Below are 19276 nucleotides of genomic sequence, written 5' to 3' on the forward strand. Positions count from 1 at the left end.
AATTCCTTTGTACGGAGACGAAACTTCTTGGTAAACTTTGACGCCATTTCCCCCCCCCCCCCTGGATTTCAAGAAGCGGTGGGGATTACATACCCTTGTTTTATTCTCTCCACATTTCAGATGGGGCTGAGGTTGATATGTTTATATACATACACATTATCAAGGAACTGTTACATGAATGGGGTGCATAGGGTGTACTACACAAAGGATATAATTTCAAGTGAGCTAATTTGGATACCGATATGTTTGAATCACCTGAAACCAACAACAAATTCTTGTTAAAAAGTCCACTCTTAAGTATGACTAAATCTGGATCCAACCCATCCAGAAGACGTCTAACTCAGGTTACGCCTAGACTAATTTAGCGCTGTAATGGAGTTTACTTCTGAGTGGACTGACATAGCTTTACATTGCAAGGATGCAATCCTGTGCACAATTACTTGGGAGTAAATCCTACTGAACTCAATGGTGCTAGCTTTGCGCCTTAAAGCTATACCCACTTACCTTCGTGTAAGCCTCACTGAACTCAGGATGCGCTTTAAGACTGCATCAGCCCATTAAACTTAACGAGCCTTATTACTTTTTATTGTTTTTGCTACAATAGACTACCGCGGCTCCCCATCTTAAAACGGATACTTTTAAGTAGACAAACATGGAATTGCGCTGTTAGTAAAATTGCCCATCCCCTCAATTGTGCGAAGGAACTTCGCGCTTTTTTCCATTCTGTGCCAAATGCAGGACCCAAAGAAAATGGGAGAAGTGATGACGTGTGCAGCTCTATATTTACTCTATACTTTCCTATCTCTACGTAGAATTCCTTTTGCTCCACACATCTCCGCGAGATACAGCAGGCTTGGCGGAAAAGCTCGCGCCCGACGTTCTCGCGTTGTCTTCGAGCTCTCGCGGGAGCGGCCGAAGCCGGAAGCTCCACGTCGGTGAATTGGGCTGGGAGCGATTCTGGGAGAGTCGGGTGGCTGCAGCAGCCCTGACCGGGAGCCAGAGCCGGAGCCGAAGCCATGGTGAGTTGAGGCGGTTCTGGGCCCCCAAAGGCTGGCGGGGGTGTCGCTTCGGCGTGGTGGCCAGTGGGTCGGGGACCGGCAGGCGCTGCTGGAAGGAGGGAGAGGCCTGTCGGGGACATGGAGGGGCTAAGGAGAGAGGGGCAGGGTGGCGATTTCTCTTCCTCCGAAGTATTGACGCGTAGCTAAATCTAACTGGCCGCCTTGCCCTTCCAATCAATTGTTGTCACTGTTTGACCGACAGAAATCCTGCAACTATACGAGCTGCATAGCAGGCAGAAATCCAGCAGGTAAAGCGTTTCTTGGCATGGAGGTGCAGTGAGAGTAAATACTTCCACCTGTCGATTTCTGCCTGCTTTGCAGGAGAGGGAGAAATGCTTTTTCCATTAAAAAAAAAATAGCTGGCAACGTTACTTTCAAGTCACTTGCAAAAAAGAAAGTAAAGCTCTGTGCTCTCCAAGTGCTGCTTTTAAAGTTGCAGTTGATTTACCTCTATCAACCTGCCTGTGCACTAGATGTTGTACAGGTGATGGGAATCCACCACAGGTTGAAGGCTCACAATCTATTCCCTTTTGAGCCTGCGAGCGTGTGGAGAGTATATTCTGTGCCTTGTGGATTTTTCATATGTTCACTCCTTAGGGCCTGAATTGGTAGTGAGTAATCTCGAAAGAGATGTGGTGCTGGAAGGTGATAGAATCATAGAGTTGGAAGGGAGTTCAAAGGTCAACTAGCCTTCCTGATGCAAGAAATCTACTACAGCATCCCTGATGGGTGGCTACACAGCTTCTGCTTCAAAACTTCTAGAGTAGAAGAATCTATTACCTTTCTAGACAGTCTATTCCACTGTTGAACAGCTTGTAACATCTGGACATCCTCCCTAATGTTTAGTTGAAATTCACCTTCTTATATGAACATATCTAGATATATTCAAGAAAGTGCAAGATCTGCTCAAATGCACATATTGATTTGTGGTACTGCTTTATACTTCATTAAAACATATACCCTCACTTGACACTTTCAAAACGGAACCACTCAAGGTGGCCTGCACATCTAAAAACCTATTAAATATTACCAGTAGTCAATCTTTTTGTAATAGTAGTAAACCAAAATATTGAGGCAGATCCTTGGTCCATCTAGTGCAGAACTGTCAACTCTGACTAGCAGCAGCTCTCCAGAAACTTTTGGCTTTTTCTGCTGTTTTTCACTTTAAAACAGCAATAACAATAATCCCTCCTAGCTGTTCTATCGATGCTTTCTTATCCAGAATGTCTCCTTCAGCCTGGATTGTGCACAATACCCAAATGAGCAGCACTGTTCCTCTCTAGGATCTCTTCCAAATCATTCTTTCAATCCTCTTGCATTGACAAATTCTTTGTCATCTAATTAGACTGGAAATGGGTAATATGTTCTATTTTGCATAAAAAATAAAGTTTCAGTGGACTGGAGACAGTTAATAGTATGTTGCTGTTTTCAGTATGTGTTGGGCTAGACTAAATTGATGGGCCATTTCAGCCAGCATCTGTAAGAGAGTAAACTAATGAGCATGTTGAGATCAGAGTAGTGTAGACCCTATACATAAATATGACTGGTTGTTTAGGTCTACTCTTCATTTTTCTTAAAGTCTAGGTACCATTACCAGTTTCATTATGTGTTTGAAATTGCCTAATTATTCTTTTGTTGTTTAGCCTCTCCGACTGGATATAAAGCGTAAGCTAACAGCTCGATCTGACCGAGTGAAGAGTGTGGACTTGCATCCTACAGAGCCATGGATGTTGGCTAGTCTTTACAATGGTAGTGTCTGTGTTTGGAACCATGAAACACAGGTAAGGTGTTAAATCAACTATGTTTACTGTAAAAGAATGGTTGATATCAGTACATAACTTGATGTGATGCAGAAAATCAGTGAACAAAATCGCATGTGTTTAATTTGAAACTTAAGAGCAACTGCAGGGGCCCCTGAATCGACCTGGGACCCTCCTCCTCTCATATCATTTTTTCAGTTTACCCCCTACCCCAAAGTTTCAGTTTGCCCTGTAGGTAATTGTAGAGCACCTATGGATTTTCCCCTGCTGTTTCCAGGGATTTTTAACTGTGTGGCGTGTTTCTTTTCTCAGGAACACTTAGTTTTAACAGTTTATGTAACATTAGAAAAAAAAATCACCTAGGGCAGTATCCAATATTGCTGCTGTACTTCTGCTCATTCTGTTGTGTAAGGGGGTCGGACCCACTAAGGTGAATTTAGTGCTAGAGCAAGACAGAAAACGTTCATTTCCAGATTGGGACAAGTCCGCACAGCTCCTTTCTGCAAGCTCTGCTGACTTTCCGTGTTCCAGAAACGAGTGTTTCCAGTTGTTTTAAGAACTGCTAGCTCTCTGTTGCACTAGTAGTGTGTATTGCTGGTACATGGGACGCATAGGATACTACCCCTAACTTATTTACATTTCTAGAAGATTGCCTTAGAATTTTTGGCAGTTGAAAAATAAGCATCTGAAAAAGCTAAATTAATTTTTAAAAGCCCATTTGCAAGAATATGAGTTAACTTTAAAACTAACCTTTATTTTTTAGACACTAGTGAAAACCTTTGAAGTATGTGACCTCCCGGTCAGAGCAGCTAAATTCGTGGCAAGAAAGAACTGGGTTGTTACAGGAGCTGTAAGTTGACACTTTTATCACTGTGTGCATTTTATATATTTTTATTGTCTTGAAATTTTGAAGGCAGTGATCAGTTAAGAATTGTTCCTGAAAAACTTCTATAGTTTAAGAGGTAAGGCAAGTTCAAGTTTAATTGTGCATGTAAATTAAATGATTGTGGCTTTCTATGTGCAAGTTGTGTTCCATAAGGCTACCTGTGTACTTGGGTATTTTACCTCTGTTACTCGGTCCAGAGGGAGAGCCAGGTAATAAATAAATTATTCTTATTATTTTTCCTGCACTGAACTGACAAGCTGCTTTTTATATTTGGAGAGAGGCTATCTGGGTATTTAGAAGGTGGTTTATTACATGCTACTGGGTGGTACAGTTAAAAATGCATTGTTTATTGAAGGAAATAGAATGTGCTACTAAAAATTGCTTTCATTTCATTTTATTTTTTCTAAAATGTGTATCCTGCCTTTCTGTATAAAATAAACTGAAGGCAGCTTATAAGCAAGTTTTTATAACAAACCAAGACATACAAGCACATAATCAGTTCCAAAACTAAAGTCAGTAAAGATAAAACAAGATTAAAAAAACCCCACAGCAACAGAAATAGACAAGGAAAAACTAACAACCACCAATTCAGCAAGAAGCAATAAACAGCCTTGGCCAGTTCCATAGGTTTACTGGCACCTGAAGGCATTCTGTATAAGGGCTAAATGGCCCTCGTATAGCCTTCATAGGGACATAACATTATTTATTTATTTATTTATTTATTACATTTTTATACCGCCCAATAGCCGAAGCTCTCTGGGCGGTTCACAAAAACATTACACAGAGGTGGCACCCCACTGAAAAGGTAGGGTTCTGGTAGACATCCACTAACTTCAGTCAGTGAGGGCACCCAGAATTTGACCTCAAATGTTGACTAGAGTGCATGGTAGGGGAAGGCAGTCCCAGCCTTTTATGACTTTATAGATACGAATTAGCACCTTTTAAGCAAGCCTGCAAAGGATTAAATAAGCAATGCAGCCATTTGAAATAGCTGAAGCAATTTTGAAAAGCTCATTGAGTAATACACTCCCAAGCATTGAGACCCAGCCTGCAGGTCTTTATTTGTTTTCTTTTTTTTAATGAAAAATGCAAAACAGACACTTTTTTTACACAAAGAATTAACTCAATATAGAGAGTTGCATATTCAGACTTCATTTATAGAGGAGCTGTTTTATACTGAATTTTCTTTCTTCCATAGGATGACATGCAAATTAGAGTTTTCAACTATAATACTTTGGAAAGAGTTCACATGTTTGAAGCACACTCGGATTATATCCGCTGCATTGCTGTGCATCCTACACAACCGTTCATTTTAACGAGCAGTGGTAAGAGTTTAATTTTATTGCTTAAATTTTATCTCTGTCAATTCTGTCTTGGTAGCGATTTATAATTTTGTAAGAAATTGAGTTCTGAATTACCTTGAAGTAGCAGCACCTTTTGGTAACTGGTTAACTTGATACTGGATTTGCTGCGGAACCCTACTGAAAGCTCAACATTTAGTGCTTGATGTTTGTTCATTTGTTTTCTGGGCATTATCTCATAGACATCCCATTTATATCCTTGAATATCTTCAGTTGCTCAGTGCTTTGTCTGCAGTGTATGCCTCTCTTCTTCCAACTTAAGCCCAGTTGCATAGTTTGTACAAAATGTATCTCCCTTTGTATAAATATTTACAGGTCATCAGATACCAATATTCTGTTAGTAATTCCCTTCCACTGGGGGAGAAGTCAAGAAACTTCAAACCAACTTAAAAACATGCCTGTGGATCTGTGCAGTGTAGAAACCCATTAAACATTTGTCATAGAAATATTTGATTAAAACTAAAATTCTTAAAACAGTCTTTCTAAACTGGACTAGTCAGCAGCAGCTGACGATCTGGCTGACAAACAGTGCATTCTTGCCTAGGTACATCTGCATATAACTCAATAACGTCCGGAGAGATGGGAGGGGGTGCAGGAACTTAGCTGTGAACCTTCTTGGGGGCAGAACAGGGTCAGAGAAATACTCTACCCAGTTGTGTCTAAGGAAAAGAGGAGGGGAGAGTTGTCAGAGCAAGTGCACTTGGGTATGGTGGTGATTAGCTTGCATATGCCTTGTTAAAGGATAGAGTGGGACTTCTGATCAGGTTAGCATAAATTCCTTTTCACTTGGGATTGCCAATTTTACATCAAAAATTAGAGGTAGTGGCTATGTCTGCACAGCATCTTAAGTCAAGTTTCTGGAGAATCCTGGGTTCCTGTGAACAAATTGCATCCTGATACTTGCAGCCTGTTTGGCTCCTCCTGCTAATGTAAGCCACTAAACCAGCCTTCCCCAGCCTGGTGCCCTCCAAATGTTTTGGACTACAGTTTCCATCAGCCTCACTCAGCATGGCTAGTGAACACGAATTATGACAGTTGTAATCTGAAACATCTGAAGGGCACCAGGTTGAGGAAGGTTACATTAAATTAATTTGGATTTAAAAGCTTACTGTTTTGTCTGAACCTGTGTTCCCGGTTTGTTGCACCCTTTACAAGCCAGGATCACAAACCAAGCTTTCTTCTTGCTGTATGAATCCTGGTCTGTTTGGGAGCAACAACCCAGGAGCCCCAGTTTGGACAACACAGTAAGCTTTCAATTCATGGTAGTCTTTGGTTTGTGCTAGTGAGTGGAGCCAAGTGAGTGTAAACAGCCTGCTTGTACCAGCACACAGCTTGTTTATGGTAAGACTGGATTTTCTAGAAACATATTTATTTATTAGCAATGTTTATATACTGCTTCTTATTTGAAACAAATCACAAAGTGGTTTGCAAACAAAAAAGAAAACATACATGAACAATAGTATCATGAAAATTGTTCTGGAAAACAAAACAAAAAAACCCTACAGAAATATTAACTTGTTGCTAAATTATTATTTTTCCTTTAGTGCAATGACAAATGTAGCGTGTTTATGAAGTGATTAGTAGAAATTACTGAAAATCTTTCACTGATCATTGTGTTCTCCCCCCACATAGATGACATGCTTATTAAGCTATGGGACTGGGATAAAAAATGGTCCTGCTCTCAAGTGTTTGAAGGACACACTCATTATGTAATGCAGATTGTCATAAATCCTAAGGACAATAATCAGTTTGCTAGCGCCTCTTTGGACAGGACAATCAAGGTACAGTGATCTTTTACTCGAAGATCAGTAACTCAGAATTATTAATTTGAATTGAAATACACTGCACCCTTTGACAGTCTTCAGATTTGGATGAGAACGACTCATACTGCTGTTTAAGCTTTCTAATACTCTGGACCAAAAAATTTGTCTATACCAATAAATATCTAGTAGAAGAGTTGGTGCCCATTTTGCAGTTGCAGTGCAGACCCTGCCAAAAATACTGTGATCCCTGGGTGCGACATTTAGTCATTCTTGACATATGTATTGTTGTCATCACAGTGGATAACCTGCATTCCCACCGGTGGCAGCCAGGAATGTTAAGTGGGAGTGTGGGGACTGAAAATGATGTCATAAATGGACAGGACAGGGATCTCTTGCTGCAAAATGCCTTTGGTGTATCCATGATGAATGGAAGGTGCAAAAGGCCTTAAGAGGGTACACTGTGGAAGATGTGCTAATTGTATAGTCACTTGCATAAATTAGGTTGATCATGTTTTAGCATGTTCCTAGACATTCAGAAATCCAATGAAACTGCTAGTTTTGGACTACCTCTAAAATGTTTATTAGAAAAGTTACTCAGAAAGAAAACATCTGCTTGATTTTACTTATGAAGATTTGGGTGAGAGGACTTGATAGATTTTAATCTAGTTGAAGGCTTCAGACTCTAGTGCTGTCTTTATTTTCTGTACTAAATTTATGAAGTTAATAGATGGTGAGCTATGTGTATTTTGCCTTCCTCTCTTTGGAAAGTTTGGGGTGGCGGGTGGGGAAGGTTTCCAAGCTTTCTGTTTGATGTTTACTTTTAAAGAACCAGAACTGATATGATAAATCTCATATTCTTGCAAGGTGTGGCAGCTTGGTTCTTCTTCACCCAACTTCACTTTGGAAGGTCATGAGAAGGGTGTAAACTGTATTGATTACTATAGTGGAGGTGATAAGCCATACCTAATTTCTGGAGCAGATGACCGCCTTGTTAAGATCTGGGACTACCAGGTATGTTGTGCCCTAGTCTAATTCTAGAAGGTTGGGCCCAGTTCAGATGTAATATTCCTAATGCATTTGGGGATAATTTGAAATGGATGGACAATTTTTGCTGGAGTTTTTAAACTGAAAATCAGGAATATGGATATTTTTGTCATGTGGTCATATTTAATTGAAAATTCTTAACTGAGAGATCTAGGTAAATGTGCTTCTGTAACTCTGCCATTGCATTTTATAGTTATGATTTGTATCAGTTGTTAAGAATGGTGTTCAGTATTTAGCCACGCCTTTCATTTTTTCCCCTTTCAGAATAAAACCTGTGTGCAAACTCTGGAGGGACATGCGCAAAATGTGTCCTGTGTTAGTTTCCACCCTGAACTGCCAATTATCATCACTGGCTCTGAAGATGGTAAAAGAGTTTTCTCATTGACCTAAAAGACCATGAAACTAATTTTTCCTTTCTTTTAAGAGTGCTAGTTTATTTTTCCTATGGAGATTTTTTTTTCTGTAGCAGTGACATTATAATATTTGTTGAGAGATTGTTGTAAGGATTTTGTGCTTTTGGAGGCTTACAAATTATTTAAACAACTGAATTACAAATATTCCTATTAGTTTGTATAGAAAGTAGGCTTGATGAGGGGCTTGATATGAGAGTAGGCTTGTTGATAGTTTCCTTTGTGATCTGTTTTCCGTTCTAACTGTTTTATTTACAGAGTACTTTAAACAAAAGTAAAATGTGTATAGGAAGGACAGTGTGTTGAACTTTACTGTTAATGTAGGACTAAATGTTGGACTAAATCTAGTCTATGTCTGAACAGGGCCAAATCTAGTTAGGGACCCAGTTCAGATATAATACTAAACCATGGTTTAAGGTTTATGAGAATCTTTCATGCGAAGCCTTAGGTTCTCATAGCCTTCCTTCTCCTCCTTTGCCACTCATGGGGATCTTCCATTTTTAGTTTTGAATAGAAATGTGTCCTGTTACATTTGAACTGGGGAAACTGTGGTTTATTCTGACGTGGTTAGTACAAACAAGTCAAGAACAAACCATTTTTTTAGATCTTGATCTGTTTGAAGTAATTACCGTTAGAATAAACCAGTTTCCTGAGTCTGCACATCATGGGAAATTGGTTTATTTAAAAGCAGGTTTTTTTGACGTCTGAGTAATACTGCATACAATAACTCTGTCAAGGACAGATTGAAATCAAGTATTTTATTTCCCTCCCACTCCCCTTTACATAGGAACGGTTCGGATCTGGCATTCGAGCACTTACCGTCTGGAAAGTACTCTCAACTACGGCATGGAGCGGGTGTGGTGTGTGGCAAGCCTGAGAGGATCAAATAATGTGGCCCTGGGTTATGATGAAGGTAGCATCATTGTTAAGGTATGTGTCTTAAGAAGTATGTAACAGTGCTGGAGGTCCACCAACAGATTGTATAATTATTTGGCATATCTTTATTAAATAAATGAAAAACCGAAGCCTTATTTGGAATGCTGTATTGGAGACTTATCTATTGGTTGTGATGTTTTAAGTGTATTAGGTACACCAAATGCACAGATGTGGTATATGTATTTCTCCTCTCATTGTGGTTCTTTCCTTACTAGCTTGGCCGTGAAGAGCCAGCCATGTCAATGGATGCTAATGGAAAAATTATTTGGGCTAAGCATTCAGAAATTCAGCAAGCTAACCTGAAAGCAATGGGAGATACTGAAATCAAAGATGGAGAGAGGCTACCACTTGCTGTGAAAGATATGGGCAGCTGTGAAATATATCCTCAGACTATTCAGCATAACCCCAATGGGCGGTGAGATTTTTCTTTTTCAGAAGATAAATATTTTCATAGAAGAGTTTGTTTTAAAGTTTCTATAGGGGTAGAGACATTTCACTGTCTTGTTTTCTGATATTTTTTTTGAATCTTGCGCACACACTTTTCTTGCATATCTGTTTTACCATTGCTTTTGTTTGTTTTTTTACTACATTCCAGGTTTGTAGTCGTATGTGGGGATGGCGAATACATCATTTACACAGCAATGGCATTAAGAAACAAGAGTTTTGGTTCTGCCCAGGAATTTGCATGGGCACATGATTCTTCAGAGTAAGTGGTGTAGTTTGGGCTTTGTTAAACACTTTGGTGCTGAGTTTTCATTTGGATCGTGAACTGCAATACTCAGGTGATTCTTTAGCGATAGTTGGGAGTTTTCCAGAAAGATTACCTTGAACCTTACTTGTATGGTCTAAAATTCAACCCACTGCATTTTTGTAGGTTTGTGCATGTCCAGAACTTCGCAATACACAACTTTCTCCCATGACCAAAACTGTAGTAAAATGTACACCGATATGACTACTGATGAAATCCTTGTTTTTTGTCTTGTTGGAGAGCGTGCAGATGGAAGAGCAAATCCAGAACATGTGACTCATTCCTAAAAGACCAGTCTTCTCAATTAAATTGCACTACATAAACCTTTTGGTGTTGTATTTTAAAAAAATGTTAATTAGAAATGTAATGTTCAACCATTTTGTAATGGTTGCATGATTTAATTTAGGGCAGGTATGTATGGCCCATGGGCTATGTCCAGTCAAGTTTCATTCTAGTCCTTTTTTCCTGTCCTTGGTTGCTGGAAAATAGGTCTGGGGGAGAACTTTGGCAGGCTGTATGTTGTCAGTGTGCCTACTCCTAGCCTTGTGTGTTAATCTTTCTGAACAAGAGCTACACTGAAGTCTTTTTTTTTTTTTATGTGCAGGTATGCAATCAGGGAAAGCAACAGCAGTGTCAAGATATTTAAAAACTTCAAAGAGAAGAAGTCTTTTAAACCAGATTTTGGAGCAGAAGGCAGGTCATTTCCTTTATGCTCGATAACATTCTTAGCAGGCTCAAGCACTTTCAAGTCCTAACTTCTTTTGTTTCTGTCCACTGCAGGTATCTATGGTGGTTTCTTGCTGGGTGTCAGATCTGTCAATGGCTTGGCATTTTATGACTGGGAAAATACAGAACTGATACGCAGAATTGAAATACAGCCCAAACATGTGAGTTTTGTTCCAATTGCATTTTGTTAAATAACTAAGAGCATAATCCTAAATTCTGATCTTGGAACCTTTTTGTCTGCTGGCAGGAGCTCTTTTCTTCCCATTTTCAACTAGATGAACCTCTCAGTTTGTATTCCTGACCTACCTTTTAGGATTTAGGATCCTGGCCTAGATATTTTAAATAGTTATAGTAGTGTATTGCCTTTTCATTGATAGACTTAATATTTATTTTTGCTGTAACCCACATGTTAAAAGTTATTATGTTGCTTTCACGTAGATTTTCTGGTCTGACTCTGGTGAACTCGTTTGCATAGCCACAGAAGAATCTTTCTTCATTCTGAAATACCTTTCTGAGAAAGTTGCAGCAGCACAGGATACACATGAGGGAGTCACTGAAGATGGCATTGAAGATGCCTTTGAGGTAACTGAATAGTCAGTGGTAGAAAATAGTAATGACAAAATTTAAAAATATATATGAATAGACAGATACAGCCTAATTTTAAACTATTTGTATGGTTGCTACTTATGAGACTGTGGGTATAAAGAGCCTCTTAGAAATAGATTGTGGTGGCTGATGAGATAGACTGACCTGGAAGATTATCTATTGATGTTAACGGTTATAAGTCTTCAAATAAATATTAATCTTATAGCTATTTAGGTTTATATAGATATATTTTTCTGCCAAAATTAGTGAATGAAACCATATTTTAATGCATATTAAAATATTGCTAAAACTATTTCATATACTATATGAAGCATCTTGTGCCTTACTTGACAATTGTGAATAGTGAATTTGATCTTGTCAAGCCTCCATTATATGAAACTACTAGGTTGCCATATGATGATGATGATGATGATGATAATTTGTTACCTGCCTCTCCCTCTGGATCGAGACGGGGTACAACACAAATAAAAACACCATAAAATACATACAACTAATTCAAACGTTTAAAACCAGTGCATCATTAAAAGCAGCACACCATTAAAAAAAAGCATCTTAAAATTCAACTGAGTAGGCTTGCCGGAAGAGATCAGTCTTTATGGCTTTCTTAAATTCTGGAAGACTGTTAAATTGACTAATCTCTCCCGGCAAGCCATTCCACAAACTGGGAGTGGCAGAATACTTTCAATACCTCCTGTGTGGGTCTAGCATAAAGATTTCTCCAGTCTATTTGGATAGTACCAACTAAAATAAAGTGTTTATTCTTCCTCCAGGTTCTTGGTGAAATTCAAGAGATAGTGAAAACAGGATTGTGGGTGGGCGACTGTTTTATTTATACCAGTTCTGTGAACAGACTGAACTACTATGTTGGAGGAGAAATTGTCACCATTGCGCATTTGGACCGGTGAGTATCCGGTAGTTCATCAGATAGTTCTAGTTGGTATGAAATCATTCTGTCACACGTGTCCTGCAGCATTATCTACTTTTCTTGATGGTCCAGTGCATCTTGAACAGAGTTGTTAATGTGGCAATTAGTTGCTGTGCTGGAGATGGGCAGGAATATGGTCCTCAGATGAGGACTATGTAGGGTGACTGTGGGGCACTCTAAAGCTTTGTGTTGCTCATGCAGCCTCTTGCTTCTCACATAAGGCTTCAGGTTTTACATCCACCCCACCCTCCAAGCTTCCCTATCTCTTGGGGAATTTCTGATCATTCAGATGATTTCTCAGACTAGAGTTTTTTTAAAATTCTGTGTTGAACCTTTATTAAAAGAATATATTTTCTCTTCCTCTCCTCACCCCATTTTCCTTTTCTTAAAGGACAATGTATTTGCTAGGCTATATACCCAAAGATAACAGACTTTATCTTGGTGATAAAGAATTAAACATAGTGAGTTACTCCTTGCTAGTATCAGTGCTGGAGTATCAGACTGCAGTGATGAGGAGAGACTTCAGTATGGCTGACAAAGTTCTTCCCACAATTCCAAAGGAACAGAGGACCAGAGTTGCTCACTTCCTTGAGAAGCAGGTAAAAACAATTGTCATATTCTACTGGAATAATCCTTGATTAATAACAGCTGCAGATGTAATATACTGGCATTGGAAATGGCTCCAAATTTAACTTAGTGAGGCTGGGTATTTAAGTGTCCTTGAGTATTTATAATAAGGTTATCAGAATAAAATAAACAAGATGGGGTTTGGCCCAAATAAAGGGAGATGTGCTTGTGATTCAGATGTAGCTTCTATGGGGTGCTAAGAAAATTCTTTCTGTAATGATGTGCTGTTCTAACACTTTGTTCAGGGCTTCAAACAACAAGCCCTTGCAGTGTCTACAGATCCTGAACATCGCTTTGAGCTCGCTCTTCAGCTTGGTGAACTTAAGATTGCATATCAACTTGCAGTAGAAGCAGAGGTATGTTAGCACCAATTAAAAAACATGAACAAAACATCCAAGTTAAGATATGGGAGAACAGGCTTGTATGAAAGAAGTGAAGTTCTGGATGCACAGGAACAGAGTGGACTCCTGGTTGCTTATTATCAAGTTTGAGCTAAATTTAAGGATGGGTTCTGTGCCAGCCATTGATTACTTACTGAGAATATAGGAGTTCCACATTTTATATTGCTGGCCCAAGTTATGCAGCTTCATGGTTTATTTGGATATCCGGTCCTTAATACTGACTTAAGAGCAAGATAATTTTCTACAATTTTTTTGGCAGCAGCTTCATTCAAGGGCTTCGGTATTCTTTGTTGTCTTCTTGGTGATCTTGATAATCTGATCGCTCATTGATGTCTCCAAGATAGAAGATGGTCAAGTTCACAATGACTGATGATTGTTTTTAGTTTACCTATCATATTAAGAAAATCTGGTCTTTAACTAATAAGTAAATAAACAAACTAGCTTTCTATAATTTTTAGAAGCGTTATAGCCATTGGTCCTGGATGAGAAAATAGTATCTTAAGTATTTTCTCTTTAAGCATAATCCGTGCAAGAGGGAAACTATAGAAGAGAAATCTGGGATAATCCTTAATAGATAAATTTAGCTTGAATAGTCTCCAAAACCACTTAAACAGAACTGATGCTTGAAATGTGGAATTATTCTCTGTTTACACAGTCTGAGCAGAAATGGAAGCAGCTGGCCGAGCTTGCTATCAGTAAATGCCAGTTTGGCCTTGCCCAGGAGTGCCTACACCATGCACAAGACTATGGTGGCTTATTGCTTTTGGCCACGGCTTCAGGAAATACGAGCATGGTGAACAAGCTAGCTGAGGGAGCAGAAAAAGATGGCAAGAACAATGTCGCATTTATGAGCTACTTTCTGCAAGGAAAGTAAGTAGCATACAATCTATATATAGTATCTATGTAGTGGGTACAAAGACTTCAAATTTGGCAGCATCCATTGCTCTAAGTCTCATGGATTGACTGCTACAGTGTTCTTTTTCTTTTTCCCTTCTCCCTGTTTGTTTCCACCCCTTCTGTGCCAATTGTTCTGATCAATTTTCATTCTCCATTAATTTCCATAAATTCCATTTGACTATTGTAGGCACTTTCCCTGTATTCCCAAGTGCTATCAGTTTCGGCTGACACAGCTTTGTTACATCTTGTGGGGATCAAAGAATGGTCCATAGGATGCAACACATGCCGCTGGAGTGCAATAATCTTTCAGGAGCACTGCATTGCACAGCTCTATACCACAGAGACATGTGATGAAAATCTGATGCAGTATCACCAAAAGTTGCTTGTAGTGCTAGTGGAAAAGCTTCTTCCTCATATAGTGTGTACCCCTATGTATGATCCATAGGTATGCACTTCAGAAACTGAATATTGCTTCATGGAATCAGGGCAGGGATTTGCATTTAAAAGCAACACTGCAAGTAACATTAAAAATTGCATTAACATTATTCTAGATGATGTCACATTTGTATGTTCTAGTTTTAGAAACATCTTAAAAATAGCCCCTGGGTTTGCTTCAAAACTATTAACTAAATCCAAACAAATGGGGGAAAGCATGACTACCACTTTCAATGTATCGTTGTAGGCTTGACAGTTGCCTTGAGCTGTTGATTAAAACTGGACGCTTACCAGAAGCTGCTTTTCTAGCACGAACACATTTGCCAAGCCAAGTTTCAAGGTAAGTGCGTGACTGTCTGTCTAATAAAAATCTTTCGCTTATAATCAAGCTGCTTATGGTGGCCATCTGTTCCACTGACAGGGTTGTAAAACTGTGGAGAGAAAATCTCTCTAAAGTCAACCAGAAAGCTGCTGAATCCCTGGCTGATCCCACAGAATATGAAAACTTGTTCCCTGGATTAAAAGAAGCTTTTGTTGCTGAAGAATACATCCAAAAAACACAAATTGATCTGCGGCCAGCCAATGAATATCCCCTAGTCACTGTAAGTAGCTGCAAGTTGTGAACAACTCCATATGGAATCTGGCAGATAGGAAGGAAATCTTGTGTGTCTGCAAGGATCTCTGCTTACATACTATATTTTTCTTTGGTAGCCAAATGAAGAGAGAAACATATTCGAAGAAGCCAAAGGTTTCATACCAGAAAAAAAGGAAGTAACACAGGTCAGTGTTAATGGCATTCCGGCATAATGAATGTATAGTAATATATGCTCTGACTTCTTATGGATAGTAAAAAAACCCAAAAAACACTTGAGCCAAATAGATTGCTTGTCCTTTTTACATTTGAGATTACTTTGGTGATAAGAGATTGATCTGTAATTGTGTTGTTTCTCAAACCGCTTTTTCTTAACATAGAATCTGTTTTGGATGGCAATGTAAAGCATCATGTAAATTTATGACACTTAAAAGAAAACCTTTGGATTATGTAGACAACTGTGTTGCTATAAGCTTGCCTGATTTCTGTACCTGAATAAATTGGATGCCTACCTGAACGTTGCTGCGTTTCTGCTCTTCAGAGATGCTTTAGGCTCTCTGAAATAACACTTAGAAGCTCTAAAATCCTCCCTTAAGCTTTTTGATACCTTTTGGGGAAATCCATTTAAGCAGCCCTGTAAATGTCAGGCTGTGAATCAATATGGGCTCTAAGTATTGCATCTTTAAACTAGTTGACTCTTAACATGGGTTTAAAGTATAACTCCATATATGCATTTGTAGCGGGCCAAAACATTAAAATGTGTTATTTTAGCGCACTAGAGCAGAGCTTTCTAAATGTCTGTAAATAAACATACAGTTAGTAAGCAGTTTACTGTACTCTGCCAATATGTATGCCTTTTCTTTCCTTAATTAACAGCAGCTACTGCAAGGGAGGTTGGGGTAAGGAGAGATTGATACAGTTTTAAAAGTTGACAGTTGTTCCTGGCTTGTAGTTACCAATAAAAATAGATGTTTTTCTCTTGTTGGGAATAACCTGTGGTGGTTTGGCCTCTGCTGCATCATCTTCTCATTATTTTATGACTTGTACAGCACCATCCACATACATGGCACTTCACAAAGAATAAGTAAATTAAGTCCAACTCTGAATTTTGACAGCAAAGGAGGGAGAGGCAAGAATAAAAAGGGATGAATGTGAGCAACTGCAAGTGCACTCATTTAAGCTTCGTTTTAGTTGGTGGCTTGGTTGGGCCATTTGTTGATTAAAGGTGCAATCCTATGCCTATTTAGATAGAAAAATGTCCTACAACTCCCAGCATTCCCCAGCCAGCTATGTTTCCTAGGGAATGCTGGGATGTTTCTGTGTAAATATGTATAGGATTTTACCCTAATCTTTGTTTCAGACTAAGGGCTGAAAAATATAGATGGGCTTGGGGACGAATTTGAAGGAAGACTGGCGACACTTCATTTTCTGCGAGGGCATTCCATGTCTGAGAGAAATCTGGTTCAAGTGTCACAATAAACCATGGTTTCTTGTAACAAGAACACTTGCGCTTGTGTGCTCTCCCTTCAGCACCTGAGGGAAGTTGAATGGTTTTGATCATGCTTTTGAACAAACCAATTATTCGTTACAACCAAGTATGTGCAATTGTAGCTTCTAAAGAGTTAGTGGTTTGAGATCGTGATATTTGGATGTAACCAGACACTTTATGCTTCTTTCTCTCTATGTGAAGGAAGGAGAGCAGGGAGCTCATTGTATGTTCTCACAGCAAACTTGTGGTTTGCTATGTCTGAACAGGGCCAATAGACAGAGCTGGAGAAGCAAAAAGGCTCACAGGCAGGGATGTATCAGTGAAATAAGGGCTGTAAAATAGAATGGGACACAGTTTTTCTTGGATTTTTGTGTAGGATTAGCATTCTTTGCTTAATTGCCGAATCCATATTATCTGGAAAGATGAGCCGACCTAATAATGGGATCCAGCTTTTCCTTAGACATTTTAAAGCCTTTCCTTTTTCACCATAAGGAGTCAGAAGAGGAAGAACTAGTCCCATCTCCTAAGCCTGTGATAGTGCTTCCGGTTGCAGGAAAGGACCCAATTGAAACAATAAAAGATGAAAAGGTAAAAGCTCAAGTACACCAAGCTGGAATTATCTTTCAGTGGGGAGGCTCTAATCCTGCTATCTGTCAATGGACCTGTTCAGATGATGCTGAACTCTCTGTGGTTAGCACTAACCACAACCCATACACTCGCATACAACACTGTTAACCTTGTCCGGTTCCCAGCTTCCTTAACCACACACTAATCACAAAGCAGTTAGCTGAGCGCCTGAGTCCTCTGAATGTTCCACCCCCTATCCCATCAGTCTTTGTGCGATTTAGGCCACTCTATACTGCTAGCTCTATGATTTTGGCCCTTTAACCACAGGTGCGTGTCAGATGACACCTTAAGCCAAAGTTAATGCTGCTAACCATGCTGCAGAACAGGGTTAGTGAAGCTGACTGTAATGTGGTTAAGAGAGACATCTGGTAAAGGAAAACACATGTCAGACAATACTGTTAACACTGCTGCTTAACCAAAATACCTTAACCAGCATGGTTAACGGTGTCGTCTGAATGGGGCCTATATTTCCCTTGGTCCAAGTCACCTTCAGTAGTTTCAAAATTAAAATTATTCTAGAAGCCACACAAACTGAGGCAGTACAGCGAGTTGGATGGTTTGGCTCTACTACTTCAGATTACAAATTGGTTGCATAATCCCCTATATTGGTACAAATTGGGGTAAAAAAACCACCACCTAAACATCCCATGACTTATTCCAGTGAACAATATATAGTCCTGTCCTGTCACCTAAAGTCATAAGCAAATGCATTTTAAAATTAAACTAGGCAGGCAAACAGCATGAATGGCTGCCCTTCACATTTCAGGTTCTGTTTATTTTGACTAAAGTAGTTTTAGCAACATGCACAACATCAAAATTTATAACTTTCTGGGAGGTTCAGTGTTGATGTGAACAATTACATTGTCTTATGTCAAGGCTAATAGCAATAGTTATGCATGTCATTGAGATAGTAAACAGGACAGTTCTGTGACTAACCCTGTAGAATATCTTAGACAAAGATTTACCCACCAAGTCCTGCTTCATACCATCAAGCTTATAAGCTATCAATTATCAGCTTAAATGTTGTAATGATTTACACTACTGTAGTGCTATGGTTTTAATTTTGCCACTGGTTCAGCATACCCTCTTATTTTTACAGCTGTATAAATCTGCCTGTTGAATGAGGAGTGTATTATCTGGTTATTTTCGAGATCAGTGAGATTTAATTTAAATATATTCCTTTTCTTGTACAGACTATAAAGCTGCCTTAAGTACTGTTCTTAATAAGTGTAATGATCCTGTTTGGCTGTAAATTCATGGCTTCATAAAACATCATTCATGAAGCTAGAAATAAGTGGTGGAACTACACACTAGTCAGTAGCACCCTCTCTTCTTTGCATTCTGGCTTCAGTGCAAAGATCCTGATTTTGTTTAAACCATTACATCTGGAATTGAGATCTCTGGTTCAATGTCAATTAAATAACCTGAACCTAGATTATGGTTTATGAAGCCAGACTATGTCCAAGCCATGGCAATGGCTGTTTAGGATGGTGGTACCAGGAGTTAGGAACGCTAACTTAGTAGAGCTGTATTTGGGGATGTTTCAATTTACAGGAAGTAAGATCTGGTTATAGGAGAAGAGGTAACTTTTCTTCCAATAAGTTAACAATTATAGTTATGATAGAAGAAAATGCTAACTATGTACTTCCTGCCCATAGGCATTATTGGAGCTCGATGAAGACTTGGATAACTTAGACCTGGAGGATATTGATACTACCGATATTAATTTGGATGAAGAGATGTCCGACTGAATCATTGTTTTTTAAAAAGACCAAACTTGTTATAAATTGTTTTTCCCAACACTTGATTATTGGTGCAGTCTTCATGTTGGAAAATGGCTTGATTTTTTTTTAATAGCTTGATAAAGTATGTAGGGATAGAGCTATAAAGTGCATTGAAAAGTCCCTTCTTTTGTGTAGCTATTGCAAGCTCTTGTCACATGAAGACAAATACCTTTAATAAATGTCTTTAAAATTCCCTTTAAA

At 39.0% G+C, this 19276-nt stretch overlaps 1 protein-coding gene across 1 annotated transcript; it reads left to right on the forward strand.

The window, feature by feature from the left end:
* The first annotated feature begins 906 nt into the window (after positions 1-906).
* Positions 907-19276, forward strand: COPB2 (COPI coat complex subunit beta 2). Its single transcript, XM_063132241.1, has 22 exons — positions 907-1019; positions 2702-2839; positions 3582-3668; positions 4903-5029; positions 6698-6846; positions 7693-7839; positions 8137-8236; positions 9070-9212; positions 9434-9633; positions 9814-9924; positions 10571-10659; positions 10747-10853; positions 11131-11274; positions 12069-12199; positions 12615-12822; positions 13096-13206; positions 13907-14121; positions 14831-14923; positions 15005-15185; positions 15295-15363; positions 17157-17252; positions 18950-19276. The coding sequence occupies exons 1-22, from the start codon at positions 1017-1019 to the stop codon at positions 19040-19042; spliced, it is 2742 nt and encodes a 913-aa protein (XP_062988311.1). The 5' UTR covers positions 907-1016; the 3' UTR covers positions 19043-19276.

The sequence above is a fragment of the Elgaria multicarinata genome, chromosome 8 (assembly GCF_023053635.1).
Source record: "Elgaria multicarinata webbii isolate HBS135686 ecotype San Diego chromosome 8, rElgMul1.1.pri, whole genome shotgun sequence".
Lineage (NCBI taxonomy): Eukaryota > Metazoa > Chordata > Lepidosauria > Squamata > Anguidae > Elgaria > Elgaria multicarinata.

What these genes read in the sequence shown, in the direction of transcription:
- COPB2 (XM_063132241.1), top strand. An exon ending in TTAAGATCTGGGACTACCAG is followed by an intron (nt 7,840 to 8,136) that starts GTATGTTGTGCC and finishes TTCCCCTTTCAG; the next exon opens with AATAAAACCTGTGTGCAAAC. An exon ending in ACCATTGCGCATTTGGACCG is followed by an intron (nt 12,200 to 12,614) that starts GTGAGTATCCGG and finishes CTTTTCTTAAAG; the next exon opens with GACAATGTATTTGCTAGGCT.